General features: G+C 42.2%; 1 protein-coding gene across 2 annotated transcripts in view; it reads right to left on the reverse strand.

Moving 5' to 3' along the window:
* Positions 1-8,088: 8,088 nt before the first annotated feature.
* The window catches only part of LOC119657606 (muscarinic acetylcholine receptor M3), a 279,331-nt gene continuing 268,126 nt past the window's right edge, over positions 8,089-19,293 (reverse strand). For both annotated transcript variants that reach the window (XM_038064603.1, XM_038064604.1), the window contains exons 4-5: positions 12,812-13,242; positions 8,089-12,716 (exon numbers count right to left, since the gene is read on the reverse strand). In XM_038064603.1, coding sequence (XP_037920531.1) covers positions 10,345-12,716; positions 12,812-13,242 — 2,803 coding nt within the window. In that variant the 3' untranslated portion in view covers positions 8,089-10,344. The remainder of the gene's footprint in view (positions 12,717-12,811; positions 13,243-19,293) is intronic.

Raw genomic sequence — 19,293 nt, forward strand, 5'->3', positions numbered from 1 at the left:
CAATACAATGGGACTACTATCCCGGCCGACGGATGGTTCGCTTCAGGAATACATGACATAAAACAGTGGAGAAAGCTGGGAAGCTATTCGAAAAGTTGGAGGTGAAGTATACTGCCAGGAACCGAGAGTGATGGCGAGTAAAATGGGGTCACTATGTTTCACATAGGGTTTTGTAGCGAGCATAGAGTGGCGAGAATTGCTGAGATGTAGAACCAAAATGTGTTGGTCGACGAATTGTCGCCGACGCTGACCCTTTCAGTAATGAAAATGAAAGCATTTGGTTGAGTCACCTCACACGTTATCCAAGTAGTTTCTTTGGTCATAAAGGCTGTTCAAAATTATGCGGCTGGCTCGCTTTTTTGAGGTTTTGTTCAAAAATTAAACTTAAAAATTTAAAAGCGTAAATTCGGTTTACCGTCTGTCTGTCGCTTTGTCTGATCGCACTTTTTTCAAGAATGGGTATACCCATCCAGATGAATTTGATGAACGTATATGGACTATGAAATTCGACGCATACATTGAAAGGCATATTCTTGTGCAGGGTTTATGGACGGTTGAGATCCTCACACAAACGAAAGGGAGTGACAAATTTGTTTTCTCCAGATATAGCCGTGTGACATCTTCTTCTTTTTCTTCAGTCTTTTTCCCGTTCACAAGCGGGGTCGGCTTTTCGTGATCGGTTTCGCCATTTGGCTCTATCGAATCCCCATCCAGCGTATCAAGCCGCCCTTGTTTCGGCTGGCCTGTTGGTCGCTTACCATTGACTTTGATGTTCAGAGCAATTTTGGCAAGTGGATTCTCGTTGGCGCCTATTACGTGACCATATCATCGAAGACGCCTCTCTCGCAACCCCATATCGATCGAACGGGACAAAGGCTGAAGAAAAAGAAGAATTGTTGGACCTCGTCCCAAACCGGGCAGGCCTAGACCGGTTATCGCCTGTTGCGTCGTTGGTAGTGATGATTGTCAATACATTAAATAGGGTCAACTCCAAATCAAAGGGCACACATTAAGGGGAGGTAGATATTCCATTGCTGATTACGCCGGGCAGTGACACTCACTGCAATTGTGTTTTTCGTTGTGGGAAGTCCAGGGAGGGGGAGTTGAAGTGCATTTCAGTGAACCGCGAGCGATGTCGAGTAGGTGTGAATGCCGCTATACCCCACAAGAGCAACCATATAAGATATCTCTGAAAAGTAGAGTGAAGGACCTCGGAACAAATATAAAGTTGTTCGTCCAAACGACGAAGGGGTCATTATGATAAGAATATTTTTTTCCCCGTTACTCATGTTGGAAAAATGTGTATGGTAATATCTGTGAAAGATACATAGCTTTGAGTTTGTGCCGTATAAAGTGTGTACTGCATATAATTCACGGAGACCCAAAATCCGATTATGTGGAAATTAAACACCGGGCAAATTTAGTTAAATCAATATTTTAACCAGAATATCCAAAATTCAAGCATATGTACGAGTAGTTATGTACATACATGTAGGGCTTGCAGCTAATATCTGGTGTTGAAGGGTAGAACATGCTATTGAATAGTATAGTTCAGAAATGTTGATTCGAGAATCGTAATATGTAATTACTGGAAATTTGCTCTTAACATCATGTTATAGCTACCTCATATTATAATTAAAGTAGCCTCGAGACATAGCAGAATCATTCCATTTTACATAATTTCCGGTTAATCAAGCTTTCAAACTTTCCACATTAAAATATACAATATCTTCTGGTTATTTTGGTAATTGACAAGTCCTAAAAATAAATCAGAGAAAGGAAGTTTCGAATTAATTCCAGTTTGGATTATATGATACTGGGGTTTGTATGTTTTGATTATCACGTTTGTGCATTCTTAGTTAAAGCAAACAACCGTTCTCGTGAAATTAAGCCTTCATTGCACTTTTTCTAACTTCTGAGTTTAAAAATTTTCCGTATAGAGTATTTCCACTAAAAAGTAATGACATTTCAAATGAATTTAAAAATTTTCTAAATCAAATTCACGATTTTCCAAATTAAATTAACATTTTTTCGAATAAATGTAAATATTATAAAACTTTTTTTTCCGAATCAAATTTATAAGTTCCAGATGAAATTCACAATTTTCCAAATCAAATTAACGGCTTTTTACGTCAAATTCATATCTTTTCAAATCAAACTCAAGGTTTTATAAATGAAATTAACATTTTTCCAAAACAATTTGATGCTTTTCAAAATAAATTTAACATGTTTCGGGATCAAATTATTACATTACATAATCTTAACAAGAAACTATGTATGAAAAGTGAGATTGCAGTCGCCTTCCGTGTATAGTTTCTTTTTAGATAACGTAATAATTTGGCTTTGTAAATTTGATTTGGAAAAATGTCAATTTTATTTTGAAAACTGTGAATTTAATTTGGAAAAATGTTAATTTTATTTAGAAAGGCACGAATTTGATTTGAAAAGACGTGAATTTGCTGTGGAGAGTCGTCAAATTGGTTTGGAAAATTCTTATTCCTCGTCTGAAAATTAATTTAACTTAATTTGAGGTGGAGATGCTAGATATGCGTTGATATTCCGGGTCTACATATTCTGATGGAGTCATCTGAATCGGGTGCGGTTAGTTATGAAAGAAGCCAAGACCGCAAGAGTGGCATTTGGACGCCATTTAACAGGGACACATAAGCATCCATTATAGGAAACGAATACGATGCAATACGAATAAGATGCGATTATGTATAAAAGAAATCTCTGAAAAGATATGTTCTGTACTCGTATGGAATTGTAATCTTTTCAGTACGTCTAAAGGAGTTTATGCAAAGGATCTTTTCGCAATGTCATTCAAGAACTTTAGGATGCATATCTCAAAGTACAATTGGCTATTTCGAGCAAATTTTCCTTCCATGTTATAACGCTTCAGGGGGTTAAAGCCAATGCAAAAGCACAAATACATAATCTGTATTGATATCAGCAAAATCAATAAGCTTTGTTATCAACTGATGACGGTCGAAAATTTATTGATGAGCTTCTCGGTCTGGTGGCCCAGGTTCTACTTCTGGTTGTGTCATGGATGTTTGTGGTTTGCTTTGTGCTTGTCTCGGTGCTACAAGCTTACCATTTGGAGAATATTAGTAATTGTGATATTGAGACTGAAGCATAATTTCATGAAAAATGAAAAATGTTTGAATGTCATATTATGCTCATGGGTTATGAGTTTTCCTCTCGGAAACTTGTTGTAGCAGATGCAATACCAATCAATTAATAGAAGCAATCAATCAATTTAGAAATTGTTTTTGTGGGTGAGATGCGTTTCAGATATGAGCAAGATGTCTTTGTCAAACAGGACGTGTCGTTTTTCCAGTTCATGCTGGCTGATGCCGTTTGCATTCCAGTGAAATATCTTGAGCTGGTTCCAGTCATTCGCTTCTGAAAAGGACCTGTAAGATCTGGGTTTGAATAAGCATCATTTCTTGCATCATTTGCATCGAGACCATAAACTGGTTCATGCTTTGAGTCAGTTTAATGAGAACCCCTTCCAAATTGTGGGATAAGGCGCCAGTATTTTCTTGGTTTTGAGGTTTTGCTGGTGATTGTTGCTTAAGTTCAGCATAGACTGGGCAATTTCTATAGTTGGCGGTGTGAACAACAATTGCTACAGTTTTTAAAACTACCATCCTTTTTATTTTTCTTGAATCGTGATGACTATCAGCTACTTTCACACATTGGGGAAGATCTCATATTCCCGCGAATTAAAATCGAAGAAGCAGCTCTGTAAAGACAGCTGGAACTACAAGGAACAGTTCCGCGGAGAGACCCTCAAGCCCATCAGCCTTATCCCGCTTGAGTGTGTTGATGGTCGAGATGGTTTGGGTAATCTCGATACCGTCATCGAGGAGCGTTCGCACATTCCAAAATCCGATCATAAATAGTTGACGAAAGCAGTAGCCGAAAAATCAGTCCAATCCTCACCATGGTACCCGTTTCCGAAGAATAATTAATAACGAGATTCCCATGTTGAAGGCCTATAAGGCTTTACGTGTAATTTCGTCGAAGCTCGTGTAGCTTTTGGTCTAGTGTAATTTCGAAAGACGAAAAGTAAATTCTAATTAAACGCAACGAAGGTAAGTTCTAATTAAGGTCGACAGTAAGTACTAATTAAGAAGTAAGACAGGACTCTATACTGGTCTTCACAAAAACAAATTAAAAGGTCCTCAGGGTTAGCATAGTTGGGGAACCCACCAAAAACTCATAAAGAAAGCAACGGGTTTCAGGTATGAACTCCAATACTCATGAAATTGTGTAATGTCTCCCAGAGAAAGTATGAAAACCTTAGACCTCAAAATGAAGTAGGAAAGAAACCACCGATTATGGGTGCACAAATAAAGGAAGACTTAAACTACTTGAAGATTGAATTATTACTGGTAAAAACTGTCGAATCGAGAAAAAGAGCCAACAGGTTTTCCATTCACCCCTTGGTGGGACATAGCCCGTCATCAACTCCTAACCCAATGGTACAAAAACCGCTGAAATGCGTTTCATTGCCTTCCAGAAATATCCGAGACGCTTGCACTTCCCCGCGGCAAACGTTCTTTGGGGGGACCTGCTCATTAGCAATCTTGGGAAAGTGGATTCCACTGTACGACTGGCCTGTGCCAATGCAATTGTCACCCCTAGCTAATGTACGGTCAATCGACTGCCATTGGTCCACAGGTAACTCGCCCGTGCGTCGACCGAGTTCTTTCTCCAAAATAATATCAGTCTACCCTACCATATTCTTCGTTAGCTGCAAAGGATCGGCCAATTATTTGCTGATAAGAGATTAGCCGACCCAGCTATGGAACATGTTGCAATTGTTTCTGGAAGGAGTTGCAGTGAAAGAGAGATTCCCTGCTCAAACTACCCGACTTGGATGGGTAGTGTCCGGGCTTTCAGAGGTATCCACTTCAAAGGTCACTGTCGATTATGTGCCTTTAGAGGAATTTGAAAAAAACTGATAAACTTCTGAGACATGCCGATCAGCAAGGAAAATGGAACTGAGCTGGACGAGGAAAGATGCGAGAAGTTATTTCAAGCCAAGCATTATCGGAAAGGGTAGGCGCCATGTTGTGACTACCCTCTGGCATCCGGAAAAAATTAAGGTAGGGAACTCTTTACATAAAGCGGTTCAACATTTTCTTGGGCAGGAAAGCTGGTGGCTTAAAGACCCCGAGCTCAAGGAAAAATCTGACCAATTTATGATGGAATTACGAACGAAGCTTAGGAATGTATTCAATGCCTCAAGTCGAGCTCCAATGGTATCAGTCTTAACCAGCTTCAACGACTACTCTTCCCGGTTTGTAACTCTAAACTCATATCATCGAGATTGTCACTCGCATTCGAAAGTTTAAGAATTTTTTAACTGGTGACATAACCAAGATATTTCGGCGAATTCTGCTGCTTCCGGAGGATCGGCTGGAGTTACGTATTTTGTGGAGAAGCAGTGACATCATAAAAATAAGTGAGCAATCAGTAATAATAAAAGAGGCATGACAGGGATGAAAGGATCGCGGAGGGTGCTCATGTACAGTTCGAAAAGGTGCTTTCTTGTTTGGATCAGATCAACGAAGTCCGGATTCCAAGATGGACTAAATATGACAATCTAACTGACATTACAGAGCGGGTGGAATTCAGCGATTGCTCAGGAGACGGGTATGCTGCAGTAATCTACAGTCGGATTAAGGCCGGTGAGTAGTATGTCGTGCGATTATTAGAAGCCAAGGGAAGAGTTAACCCATTAAAAGCTCGGATAGGGCATGAGGCTGGAGTATACACCATCCCAAAGCTAGAATTCGAAAGTGTGGTATTACTGACGGATTTATACCGGGACGTGAAATTCATGGTTGGTCGCGGTTCAAAACTTACTGGTGGTAGAGGGATTTGTTATCATGACTGGATGTCGAATACCAGTTGACTCAGCTATGAATGAGTACCTGAGTCAAATCAGGGTAATAATCTCGGGCAAGTGCAATGCTGACCACATTGCCTCCTACAGGGTACTTTAATCCTAATACGGTCTTGAATGAATTACACTAACACACTTCTTCGGGAAAAACAAAAAAAGATCCAGCACTTTAAGGAGAGATTGCAGAGGGTGCGTCATTGCATTATCCACTATTGTCGATTGTAATGTGAATATTCATTTTAGTCAATTTAAGTTTGCCTGTGGGTGTCTTTTGTTAGAAAAAGATGTTGCGCAGGCAAAAAGGAGAAGATTGAAGACGCTTTGTTGGCAAGCATACTGACAATCCATGATGATAAGCATATGGAAAGAATGCGCGACATAAAGGGCATGCGGAATATGGTGACTTGGTTTGACAGTGTTTGCGTATTGTTGGGTGAATTGTTTCCCAGATTGGAGTCTGGCTCCTAAGTGTCATGCTGAGTTGTTGGAAGCAATTTAGCCTCTACAGCATTGTGGTAGTGTTGAGAGTGTAGAGAGCATATTTTTTCTTCTGCAACTTTTGGAGTGCCAGTTCAACTTTTGATATGCGGATCCATACAAATCCAGCCGAAATCGTTGCCGTTTTCAATGAGCATTTGATTGTCTAAGGTGATGTTGTGTGTTTCCTAGACTTCGTGAGAATGGTTTCCAGAAAAAAAGCTAGTGGAATAACTACTTCCTTGGATGTTCAGCTGAACACATAAGTGAGATGAGATGAGTGATTTTTGAAGGCAGTTGTCCTTGAAGAGCCAGTGAAGCTTTTTTTCTTCTGAGACTTGATGATAGATGATATATTACGCGAATTAAGTCCTGTTGTAGAAGAGTTTCGTGTGTAGTGTGTAGTAGTACAAACCCTAAGCTTACGAAGAGGCATCCAGTGCTTAGTTTAGCTAGTTCACACTCTGATTAAGTCGAGGTTTCAATTTTGAGTGGTTTTGATTCTAGCCAGTGTTATACCTACTGGCTTCTGGCGGCACGCAGTATGAAACTTGACATTTTGGCAGCACGGTTGGTGATATCGAAGTAGTGGCTGCCGAAACTGTGTTTTTCGTCGAAGGTTACGCCCAGGTCGAGGAAAGAGTTCAGACAGTTAGGGAGCAAGCAGAGTAGGAGAAAGGGGTGGGAGAGGTTTTAAGTGAGTAACACATCGAGTGTTCGGATAGCTGAGTAGTTAGAGCGCAAGGCTGTCGTACGGAAGGTCGCGGTTCAAATCTCACTGGTGGCAGTGGGATTTGTATTGTGATTTGACGTCGGATACCAGTCGACTCAGCTGTGAATGAGTACCTGAGTCAAATCAGGGTAATAATCTCGGACGAGCGCAATGCTGACCACATTGCCTCCATCCACCAGAGGAGGGGGAAGAGGGACAAGAAGTGCAAGCATCAAAGGAAATGCTGCAGGATCGGAAGGAGAATTAGGAGGCAAGCCATGTGATAAGTGATGGAGGAATGTTGAGAGCGGCGAGTTTGGACAATAGAATCTGACGGTTAACGGAATCGAAGGCCTTAGAAAAGTTCGTGTAAATGACGTGGACTTCCTGCCGATAGTTGAGGCATTTGGCCAAAAAGTTCGTGAAGTCCAAAAGATTGGTAGCAGGGGATCGACGATTTATGAAACTGTGTTGCCCCTTAGCTATAAGGTGGCCGAAGTGGGGGGTCCACCAGTCGTTGACGTACCTCTCAAGGATCTTGGAGTTGGATGAGAGGATCGAAATAGGGCGGTGATTCTCGGGAAGAGTATTGTCACCGCCATTCTGTATGGGAAAAATAAAGGCTTCTTTCCACAGGCTGGGAAAATAATACTTTTCGAGGTTCTTATTGAAAATAATGCAGAGAGGAAGGGAAATGAACTTAGAGGTTTTAATTAGGAAGAGGTTGGGGAGACCATCCGGGCGAGTTCGACATTGGCATCCAGGCTGTCAATGACCGATTCTACCAAAGAGGGAGTAAGGAGGGGAATGGCATGAGAGTCGGAGGAGGCTGCACCCAGAAGGGAGGTCCGGGTCCGCCATGGGCATTAACGTTGTGAATGACCGGAGAATGTATCATACATTGAACCAGGATCGCAACTATAGTATGATGGGTGAATGGCTATAGTGGCATCGGTGGGCAGACCCAGTTTCCTCTATTTTATCCTAGTTCTGTCGGGTGTTTTAGGAGATATCTTTTCAGTCTGACTATTTTCAGCTTGTCTGCTTTTGAGAGATTCATGATGGTTGTGGTGGACATGGTCAAGTAATATGAAAGTTGGAATTTCGGGGGAGGAGCTACCTGAGTATCAGATCCATTGACATGTGTTCTGACAGTTGCATCCAGTTTAGATTAGCAATCGGAGTCGCGATCATGAATTTAATCTGTGTGATAAATGCGCCATGGTTTCGTGCAAATACAGTGAGAACTGAATTTAACCTCTCTTCATTGCGCTGGTCAGGAAAGCTGACGCTGATGCAAATAATAATGATTTCGATACCGTATCGTGGTTCAAGTGATCGAAAGTGGTTTGGTGTTTCGGTCATAGATGATTCTTATCTATGATGAGAGGAGCAGCTTATGTGGTTTGATGAGCGCTATACAACTTCTGGTTGAAATGGTTATTCACTGTAATAGGTGGACGCTGGCCTTTAAGGCCCTGAGGAAGAAATAGTTAGTCACTATTAAAGCAGGGAGGCGGTTATGTGCAGCCCTTAAGTTCAGTACTACCGTTTCCATTTATCCGAAAACCTAGCGAATTCTAGATCTTTTCCAAGGAATGAAAAAAGAGGGTGATTACTAAGATCCCGAAAAAGAGTGCCAGTCTTGAGTGCCTTATTGCGCGGGTGTTGCCTGTTATTGTCATAAATCGGATAGCTAGAAAATTCTGTAACGAAGTTCAACGCGGAGTTGGTGACATTTATGACACTGAAGTATTGAAGGATTCTATGGGTTGGCACCTTTTGTTGAATATCTCGACTATGTCAATAAGATCTGCTTAATCTGTCGCGGAATTATGGACATTGGCTACCTTAAGAGAAGGAAGGAAGAGTTTAACCGAAGAAAAATTGTAATAAAGTTAAGGTTATGAGTCTGGTGGGATATCACATTGTTCCTATTTGAATCAATGGACAGAGGATTGAAGGGCCTCTCGATATGTATAACTGGACTGCGTTGCCTTCAAAACATGCTGATGACATCCCCATGATCTGTAAGTGAGCAGTAAGCGGAATCTCCATTGCCACTTAAAACTTTGAGGCCTCGTCGACCCTTTTTTGCGTTGCATCATGGGGGTATTCTGGTTTGAAGAATTCTACATATAGAATAAATGGCTGTCGATAGGTTACACATTGAAAAGGGAGGTCAATTTCGTGAGTAGTTATACCATAAAAGGGAATTCACTATCCTGGAATGGTTAGTGAGTGGTGCGTTTTAGAAACAGCTGTCAGATAATAGTTGATGGAGACTGCTGCGAACGGGGGGAGGGTGGTTGGTCTTGATGTGTGTGATTAGATTGTTTTCAGTAGCAAGTACAACATCCTTAAACAGGTCATAATCAATATATTGAACGAGTGCAGTCTTCCGAAAAACCATTTTAAGTTTCATTCAGGCGATACACACTCTTCTGCTATGCTAAGTAGTTTTCAAGTGGTCTACTTTTCTCAGCGCTTGCATTGACTCATATCGTGCAAAAATCCATACTATTTAGAGGATCCTTTTTCAAACTAAACCTGTAATAAGTTATAAAAAGGCATAAAAAAATTGATCTCTTATGCATCTACGTGATAGGCTTAGTGATTAACGAGTCAAACCACTGGCACTGTAATTATAGCTCTTGAAGGTACTGGAAAATCGGTTTCACTTCCTATTTTGGAGCCCTGGAGGCTCTATGCATGAACCAGATAGTTAGTTATAAAAGACAGAGGACATTTTGAACGATTACAATGTGATGATGATTAGGGATGTCAATAACAAATTATAAATTCGCTCATGGTGTTTGATCACTTTAGGACGGCGAATGTAATATGATATTTCGATTTCCATATTTTTGATTCTATTTCTTACAAGAACCGGTATTTTCAGGATCAAGAGTTGTCAAAAGGTAATTTATGCTCGAATTTTCGATTTATAAGCAAATTGAACAATTTCCCGCAGTCATGCTACTATCAAACCACTTGATTTAAACACTTCATCGATTTTTTTTCATTGTTGCCTTTGACGTGAGAAGTGCTTCAAAATTATGCTGGTACACCCCAAAGCACCTCTTTCCCATTTCCTATGTGCTACTAATGCTATTTGAAGGCCATGTTATAATTAATCAAAAAAAGAGCTCCATGACTCTCACAAAAACGCGGTAATGATGCACTAGTTTCAAATCAAACCATCCCAGACAACTTACAAAAACTATATTTCTTACGTCATATGCAAATCACCCTTCAATATCCTCGTGAAAGTCCGTTTGAACTGTTGATTGGCGAGTGCATAGCAGAAAGGATTCATGGGACTGTTAGCGTAGCATAGGAAGTAGGAGAACATAAAAAGGTGTTCATTAGTGCACGGTGGATTCGAACAGAAGCCCTCAACTAGTGCTAGAATATGGTAGGGTGTCCAGCAGGCTACGAATGCGCCAAGGATAAATGAGATCGTACGAAAGGCCTTCCTTGCACGATTCTCTGATTTTGATTTTTGTCGTCCAACTCCCAGAGGAATTTTCTTTTTACCTTTCAGCCGTTTGCCGATTGACCGGATAAAGTCCCGCCTCGAACGGGCGGAATCATTACTGTCCTTTTTGTCGAGTTTTTGAGGCTGGAGGTTCTGGGAATTCGGGACCTGTGTTGTTGATCCTGAGCTCGTGCCTGAACAGGGAGGAGCTGGAGTCACGGAAGCGCAGTTCGGTTTCTTCTTAGCGTCTACTGTGGTTGTTACAGCGATGATGGTGGCTGCATTGGTAGTTTCCGATAGCACCACGGGTTTTGTGATTGGGACTGAATTACATGCTGCTGTAGTGGTTGTACATGTTGTTGATTTGATTGTTGCTGTTGGCTTGATATCATCCAGGTTTTGGTTATTGTTATTAGTTGTAACGATGACCGTAACGGGCTTCTTGGAGTGCTGATCTGTCAATGTTACTGTGGTGTTGAATTTATTGATAGGTTCATTCGTCATGCTTGCTGCGGAAGGATTAGATAGAGTGGTGATATACATTTCATTTTGCTTGAGTAGAACAGTTGGTGGTGGTTGTTGGGACTGGGCGGTGGCACGTATTAAAGCTTTCTGTAGAAGAGAGGGGTTGGCTGCACTTTGATTAGCTGAAGAAGGTGCTGCGGCTTTGGGATGGATGGGAAAATTTATCGATGTTGGCGGGCTCTCGTTGCTGGGCGATGGCATCACAATAGAGCTTTCGTCCATATAACGGAGATCTGCACCGTCCATTCCGCCAAGGATGTCGTAAGTTAGGGTGAAATCGCTTTGCGTACTTAACCCTACAGACTTGGATGGCGGGCTGTAATCTGACAATGGCGGACTGCCTTTGAATCCATCTGGGGGAGGCAGGATTGTTCTGGATAAACTTGAAGGATATTCATTGCTGTTATTTTCAATTGGCTCGATATCTTTTGGTGATATGGGTGAGGTAACTGGGGTAGGTTGCAGGGGTGCGATTTGTTGAGCTTCTATTTGTTCAAGTGGTTCCTGGTCAAGGATGGTCATTTCATGGATTTTCGTTAAATGTTCGGTGAGGTTACAATTACCGATTGGGGTCTTTGGAGTCATTGCCTTTGGAACAACGTTACTGGATAAAAGGTCCTCGTTGGATTTGGGGGTTATGTTACCATTTATTCGGGTGGCGATAAGAGTTGTTTGAGCACCAAATACTAAACCTATCGATGATCGTTTTCGAAGCATTGCAATTTGTTCTTGTTGTTGTTGACGTGGATTTGGTTGCATTGCGGAACTTTCGTCGTCCGAGTCGAACGCTGGACTACTCGATCGTTCGCTTTTATCGCCATCTGTCTGTTCCTTTTTCGATTTCGAGCTCCGTTTTTGATTTGTTGAACTATGCGCCGCAGGACGCTTCTCTTCTTTAACGTTTTTCGTGCTGACAGTTGAAGGTTTTCGGGGTGGTGCAGGCTCATTGAATTGATTTGACGACGACGATGATGTTAAATTAGATGGCTGAACCGTAGATACTTGTGCTGTGGAATTCAGGGCTTTTTGTTTATCACAACTAATTAAGGTGGATTGGGTATTTGATATACCTATACCAGCCGCTCGTCCCGCCATACCAGTCATTGCTCCCGCACTCAGTGCAACCATGGATTGCATTTTTCTCTGTTTTGCTTCACTTCTTTTCTGCATGTCGTAGGCGGTTTTATAAATCCCTCCATATAAGACGAACAGAACAACTAATGTTGTCCAGTAATACCCAATTATCAGGGCTGTATTGAAAACAGGATCTTTGAGGAATTGCACCGCGCACTGACCGGGCTGTAGATCGCGATAACCGACAAAATGTTCCCAACCGAAAATTGAAATGAAAAATAACAGGGCAGGAATTATCCATGTAATAGTGACCATCCAAATGACCTTATTTTTTGTTCGCCAACTTCGATATTTTGCTGCGATTTTAACGGAACAGAATCGGTCGATGGTGATCAATAAAACCGTGTATTGTGATACTAGGCATACAGTGTAGTCGACAGAAAGCCACAGATCGCATAGTAATGGTCCTAGGTCCCAATACCCCATCAGGACGTAGACAGTATAAAAAGGCATTGATACTGTTCCTGGAATGTCAAGAAAATGTTAGTTTTTCAAGTGCTGAGGTTGGTTACCTAAAAGCAACAGGATTTTTTTTTGTAAGATTCAAAAACCAACTTACCTATTAACATATCAGTCGCTGCTAATGAAGCTATAAAATAATTACTGGGTTGCCTTATACTTCGATCTACGATGAATGCCAGCAGTACTAAAATATTACCGCCCACTGTTAAGATAATGCAAATTGCCAAGCATATGGCAATCAATATGGTCTGCCATAGTTCGAACGGTGGAAGAACTTGTATAGGTCCGTTAAGATTGTCGCTAGACTGTATAAGTGTTCCATTAGCACTTAAACTTGTATTATAACTGCCATTGAGCCCTTCAAGGCTCCATAATCTTGCAATATCTTCCGATGTCCATTGTAATGCATCACGATCGTCAAATAATGGTCGATAAACAGGAAGTCCAAGGATCTTTTGACATTCAGGTGCAGCTACTAAACGATAGTATAGGATTTTGCAAATTTCCTCCTGTTTTTTCTTTAGTTTCCTGAAAAGAGAGAGTAAGGAAAAAGGATGAGAAAATGACTTAATTTAGTAATTTATTGTTTGGATTTTATTATTGGGAGGACATGGAAAACTTTGTACAATTTGTCTGTTCAATAATTTGCTATCCATTATAAAAAATTATTCAATATGTCCTCCCTATTGAGCATCCTGATTTTCGAAGCCTGACAGCACTGCATGATACAATGGATTTGATATGAACTTTGAGTGTAAGGATGTTCAACAGTACGCTGAGGGCGTTTATTGGGAAGGGCCATATTGCCCCAGTAGTGCTTCCATCTTCAGTTCTCCGAATCCCGCTAAGCTTGAGCCTGTTGCATTCCCTCTTGACTGCAGGCATAACAAAACCATAGGTGGGGACCGGACAAACTAAGTTTGTGCACATTCTTAGAAGTCGTTACTTTCGTTAGATCAATTTTGTGATTAGGTTTAGTCTATATTCTGTGTCCCACAGGCTTATTCTTAAGCACTTTTCAGAGTCTCTGTGGTAACGCTAAGAAACTTCTATGATATAAATATCACCACGTCGTCGAGATAGGCTACTACTTTCACCATACTCTTGTTGAATTTTCTTAGAGCTTCAGCCACGGCTATTAGCGAGAGTATTGGAAAGATCACGCTGCTCTGGACGTTCCTACAATAGTCTTGGTAAAGTGACAGCCTCTCAAATCTTATTGATTTTTACTGTTACTATCCTATGTGCAAGGCGCCTCTCAAACCATTTTCTGCTTAGAGCTTCTTGAATGGCTTTGTGAAATGCTCTTTCTTCTTTGTCCTGGACAGTAGCTAGGGCGTCCAGATTGTGGTATAATGAACGTCCAATCTACACTTATTACCTAAGTAGGTCTAAGTAGGTTTGCTTTTGAGGCAGGCGTGAGAATTGGGAATTTTTCCAACTGCCCATAAGAACGTTCAGGTGGTGAGTCCGCTAGGGGATTCGCCTTTCTCTTTAGCCTTTGCCACGTTTAGAAGCAGGTTAGATTGATCTTGATCAGTTGTGCCATTTGGCTAGGTTATGCGCTTCATCTGGATGAGTTGAGAGGCTATCAAATGATCATCTAACTATCATTGTTTCGGGTGTAGTTTCCTATCGACTTCGATGCCCAGACCAATTTAGGCAAGTGAGTTCTGGTCAAAACTATCTGGCCTATTACGAAAGAATCGGTTCCTAAGACCTTTGGCCAGAATGTTACGGACTGTTGGCAATAGTTTAGCCCCTGTATATAGTGCGAATGTTATGCTGAAGTAATGCTTTCTTCTCAAAAACCGTTGATTTGGTGAATTATGGGATTCTATTATTATATTTCATCAGGATTTAATTTCATCAAACTATTCCGAGTCAAACGTTTAAATCGTTTCCGCTAACTCTTCTCCTATTTCGATTTTTAAGATGGTATCTAATGGCCTGGATGAGCTAGACCCTGCCTGAGATAGGGCGATGGCAGAGATCAGGACGCTAGAGAGTTTTTAGGGATATCTAATTGGTGTACCTTGGCGCCAAACCGTGGCGTCTGGCGTTCCATACTAAGGCAGGCTTAGACTGGATACCGGTTGTTGCGCCGTTGATGATGATGATGATTTGGTGGTCTGAGGCGATAAGAATTCTAGCAGATTGGCTAATGGATGTTGTGCATGATATGGCAAACAAACAGAATGATGCCGCCGGCTTTAGAAGTATCCCTCCGGAACTTGTGGTGGAATTCCCAGAGCAAGGAAGCGAGGAAACTCCTTAGCAGTGGGAGAGTCAAAATTGGATGGGTAGTATGCAAGGAATGCGGGTAGTCCCCACCGAGTGCTACAGCCTGCAAGGGACCGGACAGGAGGAGAGCATGCCGGAAATGCGGCCAAGTAGGTCATCAAGCGAAGTGCTGCAATGAAGGCGAAAGTTGCGTTCTCTGGAAGGATCGTGGCGTTTCTGGTGAGATCGTCGCACACATTGCGTGCTCGGGACGGTGTTCATTTTTCAGTGCGGAATTGGAAAGGGCTAGGGTGCGCATTTTACAAATTAACATGCACCGGAGTGCAACCGTTCAGCAGTTGCTAGCGCAGTTTGCTGGGGAAGTAAATGCCAATCTAGTGCTAATTAGCGAGCAATATCGAAACAGGGACCCGGCCTCATGGCATCTCGACATATCGGGTACCGCTGCCGTCTGGGTTCGGGATGACGTTCGACCTTGTGTTCTTGCCGAAGGCCGAGGGAACGGGTTTGTCTGGATCCGGTGTTTAGAGATAAAGTTTTTTAACGTCTCTGGAAGCGTTTCGAGCACGGAGAGACGAATCCTGGTAGGCGGTGATTTTAATGCCAGAGCCCTGGAATGGGGCATGCCTCAGTCAGACTCCAGAGGGAAATGGATTCTGGAAATGGCGGCGAGAATCGGGCCTATAGTTTTAAACACCGGATCCACGCCAACGTTTTGCCACCCAGGTTGTGAAGGAAGCATCCCTGACATGACTTTTGCGTTGGAGGGAGTGTCATAAGCTCTGCCTTTTGGCACAACGTTTGCACGTCAACGAGGAGATCAGCAGAAAAGAGACTTCGCAGCGCTGCAAATTAAAGCAAAGCTTGCGGCTTGCAGACCTTGTCAACAAGGTAAATGAGGACCCGTGGGGACTTGGCTATAAGCTTGTCACTCGAAAAATCGGGGTTCTGCTGAGGCCCTGCATACTAAGTACCGACCAGATGGATCGCATTGTACGGGCATTGTTCCCCAGACATCTTGTACGGGTTGATGTTGATATAGCGCGGAAAGCCTCAAGGATTGTCCTCTTTTGACCATGAAGTTCTCACAATGAAAAACAAGAAGGCGCCAGGCCCTGATGGCATCCCGGCGGAAGTTTACAAACTAGTGTTCCGCCAGTGGTCAGACTTGCTGCTTGAGGTGTTCAACGCTTGCTTGAAAAAGGAAATTTTTCCATGCCGCTGGAAGGTAGCCAGACTTGCGCTAATTAGCAAGGGTAAAGGAGACCCGGAGCTCCCGTCTGCATACCGACCGTTGTGTATGCTTGACCCGGTCGGAAAAGTGCTCGAGAAGTTCATCAGTAGTAGACCCGCTGAAGTCATCCGCGCTGCCGGGGACTTATCTCCAAGGCCTCATCTTATCCCGCAGAGCATTCGTCTGTTTTCCGCTTAATACCTTGACTGGTTCGCGGTGTCCGGTTTGCATAGATTCGGTCACTCGAAACGACATCATGTCACGTTCCGTTTACGTTTCTGGCTTCCTTTTCGTCCGACTGTTCCGTAAAATGTGTAAAAAAGTTAATACCAGGTAGAATTCACTCTATCCCCTCTGTCTCCTGAGCACATTCAGACTCTTTTGGTCCAGTTCGAATCATCATCACCAAGGCAGGCCTAGACCGGATACCGGTTGTTGGTACCGGTACCGGATAAGGAAGGATAAGGAATTCCAGATATCCCGTTTTTGCGTCGAGGTCCACCAATTCGAATACCAAACTAAAAACCTGTACGTTTGTAGATTTGTCATTCCTGGCAATTATGAACTTTACTCACTAGTGATCGAAGTCTATGCCCGGGTTCTGTTCACCCAACATGCGGATGATATCCTCTACCCTCCTTCGAGGGTCCGGTAAAAAACATCCGATATGTTCTTTGTTGCGCAGCTCAGTGGTCATAATTGTGCACTTGGGCGGACCGTTAAAACTCAAAGCTGGAGCCACTTTAGAGCAGCCTCATTAGTGCGTTCCAAATGGAGAAGCCCTTCGCGAAAACCTTGATTGTTAAATCTTGGCTTCGTTCCAAATTCCAGCATTTTATTCCACAGGCATTTCGCCATCTTTCGAGGAAACTCCCACGGCAGCAGTCAGAACTATGATTGCAGCTCGCGCATACGTCCTCTTCCTTCTCACTTTCATGTCCGTATTCCTATGGGACGAACCAGTTTCATTGAGATCTCTCTCGCTCTTTCGCTTCCGGTACACCGGTCTTTATTCCCGCGGGACGCGTGGAAGTAAGTCATGGTGCGGAGCACAAGAAAGCGTTGGCCACCACAGATATGTTGGTCTTACACTTGTTGCGGGTATTACCGTTGAAAGAAAAGTCTGGTGCGTCTAGTGTGGATTTCACTGGGGTTACCACTTTATTCGCACTTTCCGCCAAAGATTCCGCTTTTTTGCGTCCGATTTCTCTGGGCACTATTGCATTGAAATTCCCTTCTGCCAAGTCTTCCTCTTCCGTTTCCGGGTTGATTTGGGTTGCGGTAGCGCGGACGGGGCGGCCGTAGACGGACTTCCAGTCTCTCCTAAGTTAAGCATTTCTGTACTTTCCTTTCTGGCTAGCTTCGCCGTAGGTACTAAATGCAAGATTTATTCACAGGGGGCATGAATGTGGTGATGCCTCCAAAATCCGCGTCTTGGCCCCCACACGATTGCTCATGGTCGCGGGTGGATTCGAAGTCTGTGACTTCTTACCACTTGGAGAGTTTAAATCCCTTGTTTACATCTTCATGTTTTGGACACCCATAGGGTAGTAGTAAAGCACTTCAGGCTCCCCCATTACGACAAGGTGATGTCCGAGGGGAGCAGCTCAAGGGGAAATGAGTGTTCAGCAACCAATGACTGAATAATTTTGACAGGAAGGGACTGACGGATACAGAGCATTTTTTGGAAAGGAAAGGATTCAGTCAAGGCCGATCGACTTTTTGCTATCGCTCTGTTTGGTGGACAAACCAAGATGGTCGGGCTTGATAAATTTAATTGGCGTGATTGAACCAGTAATTCTATTAGAAAGCAGAGGGAATTGAAACAGTCCAGTCTTGCTCATTGTTTGAAAGTAGGACCGTAAGGGAAGGGAATTAATTGATGCAAGTTTCAAGAGTAGTGGTGCCAGCGAAAACGCAAGAAATAATCTTAAGGATATACATTTGTTCGTACTGCGTGTTCCACTGCAAAATTCAATAACTCAGCAATAATATTCTGCCAAATCAATAATGGATAACAATAAAATCGCTGGAGCATTTTCATGGTACTTTGATTATGCTTTTAATTTAGTAAGGAATGGCCAATAAAAATATCCTTCTGTTGAAGTTATAAGCGAAAGGATGTAACTCTTCAGTTTAATGTCGGAAAGCATTCAATTTTTCATGATGATCGTAAAATTTTCTCGTCAAGTATTTCCCTTTTTAGACAGGAGTGAGTGCTTTTACCTCAGAACTACCATAAAATCACCAGATATTAAGTACCGTGACACTTTTTTGAGATGATTATCATGCATTATACATCATACATTGGGGAGAGTTTGACAAAATTCCTTTGTTTCTGGTAAAGTTGAGATTAATGAAGAGAATAGAATGCAATATGTGGCAAATAAGGAAATGTCCTCGTTTGATCTTCCTTTGAAAATCCGGGATCTGGGTCCTCAGAGTACACATTTTCCAGGAGGTCCAACTTTGGGAAAAGCTTCCAATAATTGACGGAGTACATCAATTGACTGACACTGTAAATATTGCGCCAGGATACATACATTCATCAACATCATAAAATCTCAGCGTGTCTTCAGTACCATTTAAGGATGTCATTTTACGTTTCAATAAATTCGAACTGACTGCTGTTCAGATTTTAATGCCATCGTAAATTTCAGATTAACCGGAAGCAGAGTTTTCATTAGAGAAAATGAAAGTACGTAGCCGTTGAGGCTGCGTTAGCTTTTTGCTTTTGTTGTTGGCATAAATGTCTTGTTTTACATACGAAGTCAGTTGTCAAAGTCATAAAAACGTGCTTTCGAATCCTATTAGCGTTTGCGGGGATGAAAAGAATGTGAATAAATGATGGCGGCATCTTTACTCATTTTATGCCCTTGGGAGGATGTCACACTTGATATTTGATAACGGATCACGGATATGTCGGGGAAAGATGGTTAATTTTCTAGAAAATATTCGGGTTTGCTCTAAATAAGATTGATAACAGCAAATTTGTCGTGGAAGTAATAAGCATATGCTGTCATCCAAAACAGGCTCCTCGTGTAGAGAAGCGAAATTTGACTTACGAAATGTTGCATACACTCATTATTTTAACTAATCAA

This window comes from Hermetia illucens, chromosome 5 (assembly GCF_905115235.1).
Source record: "Hermetia illucens chromosome 5, iHerIll2.2.curated.20191125, whole genome shotgun sequence".
NCBI classification, from domain to species: domain Eukaryota; kingdom Metazoa; phylum Arthropoda; class Insecta; order Diptera; family Stratiomyidae; genus Hermetia; species Hermetia illucens.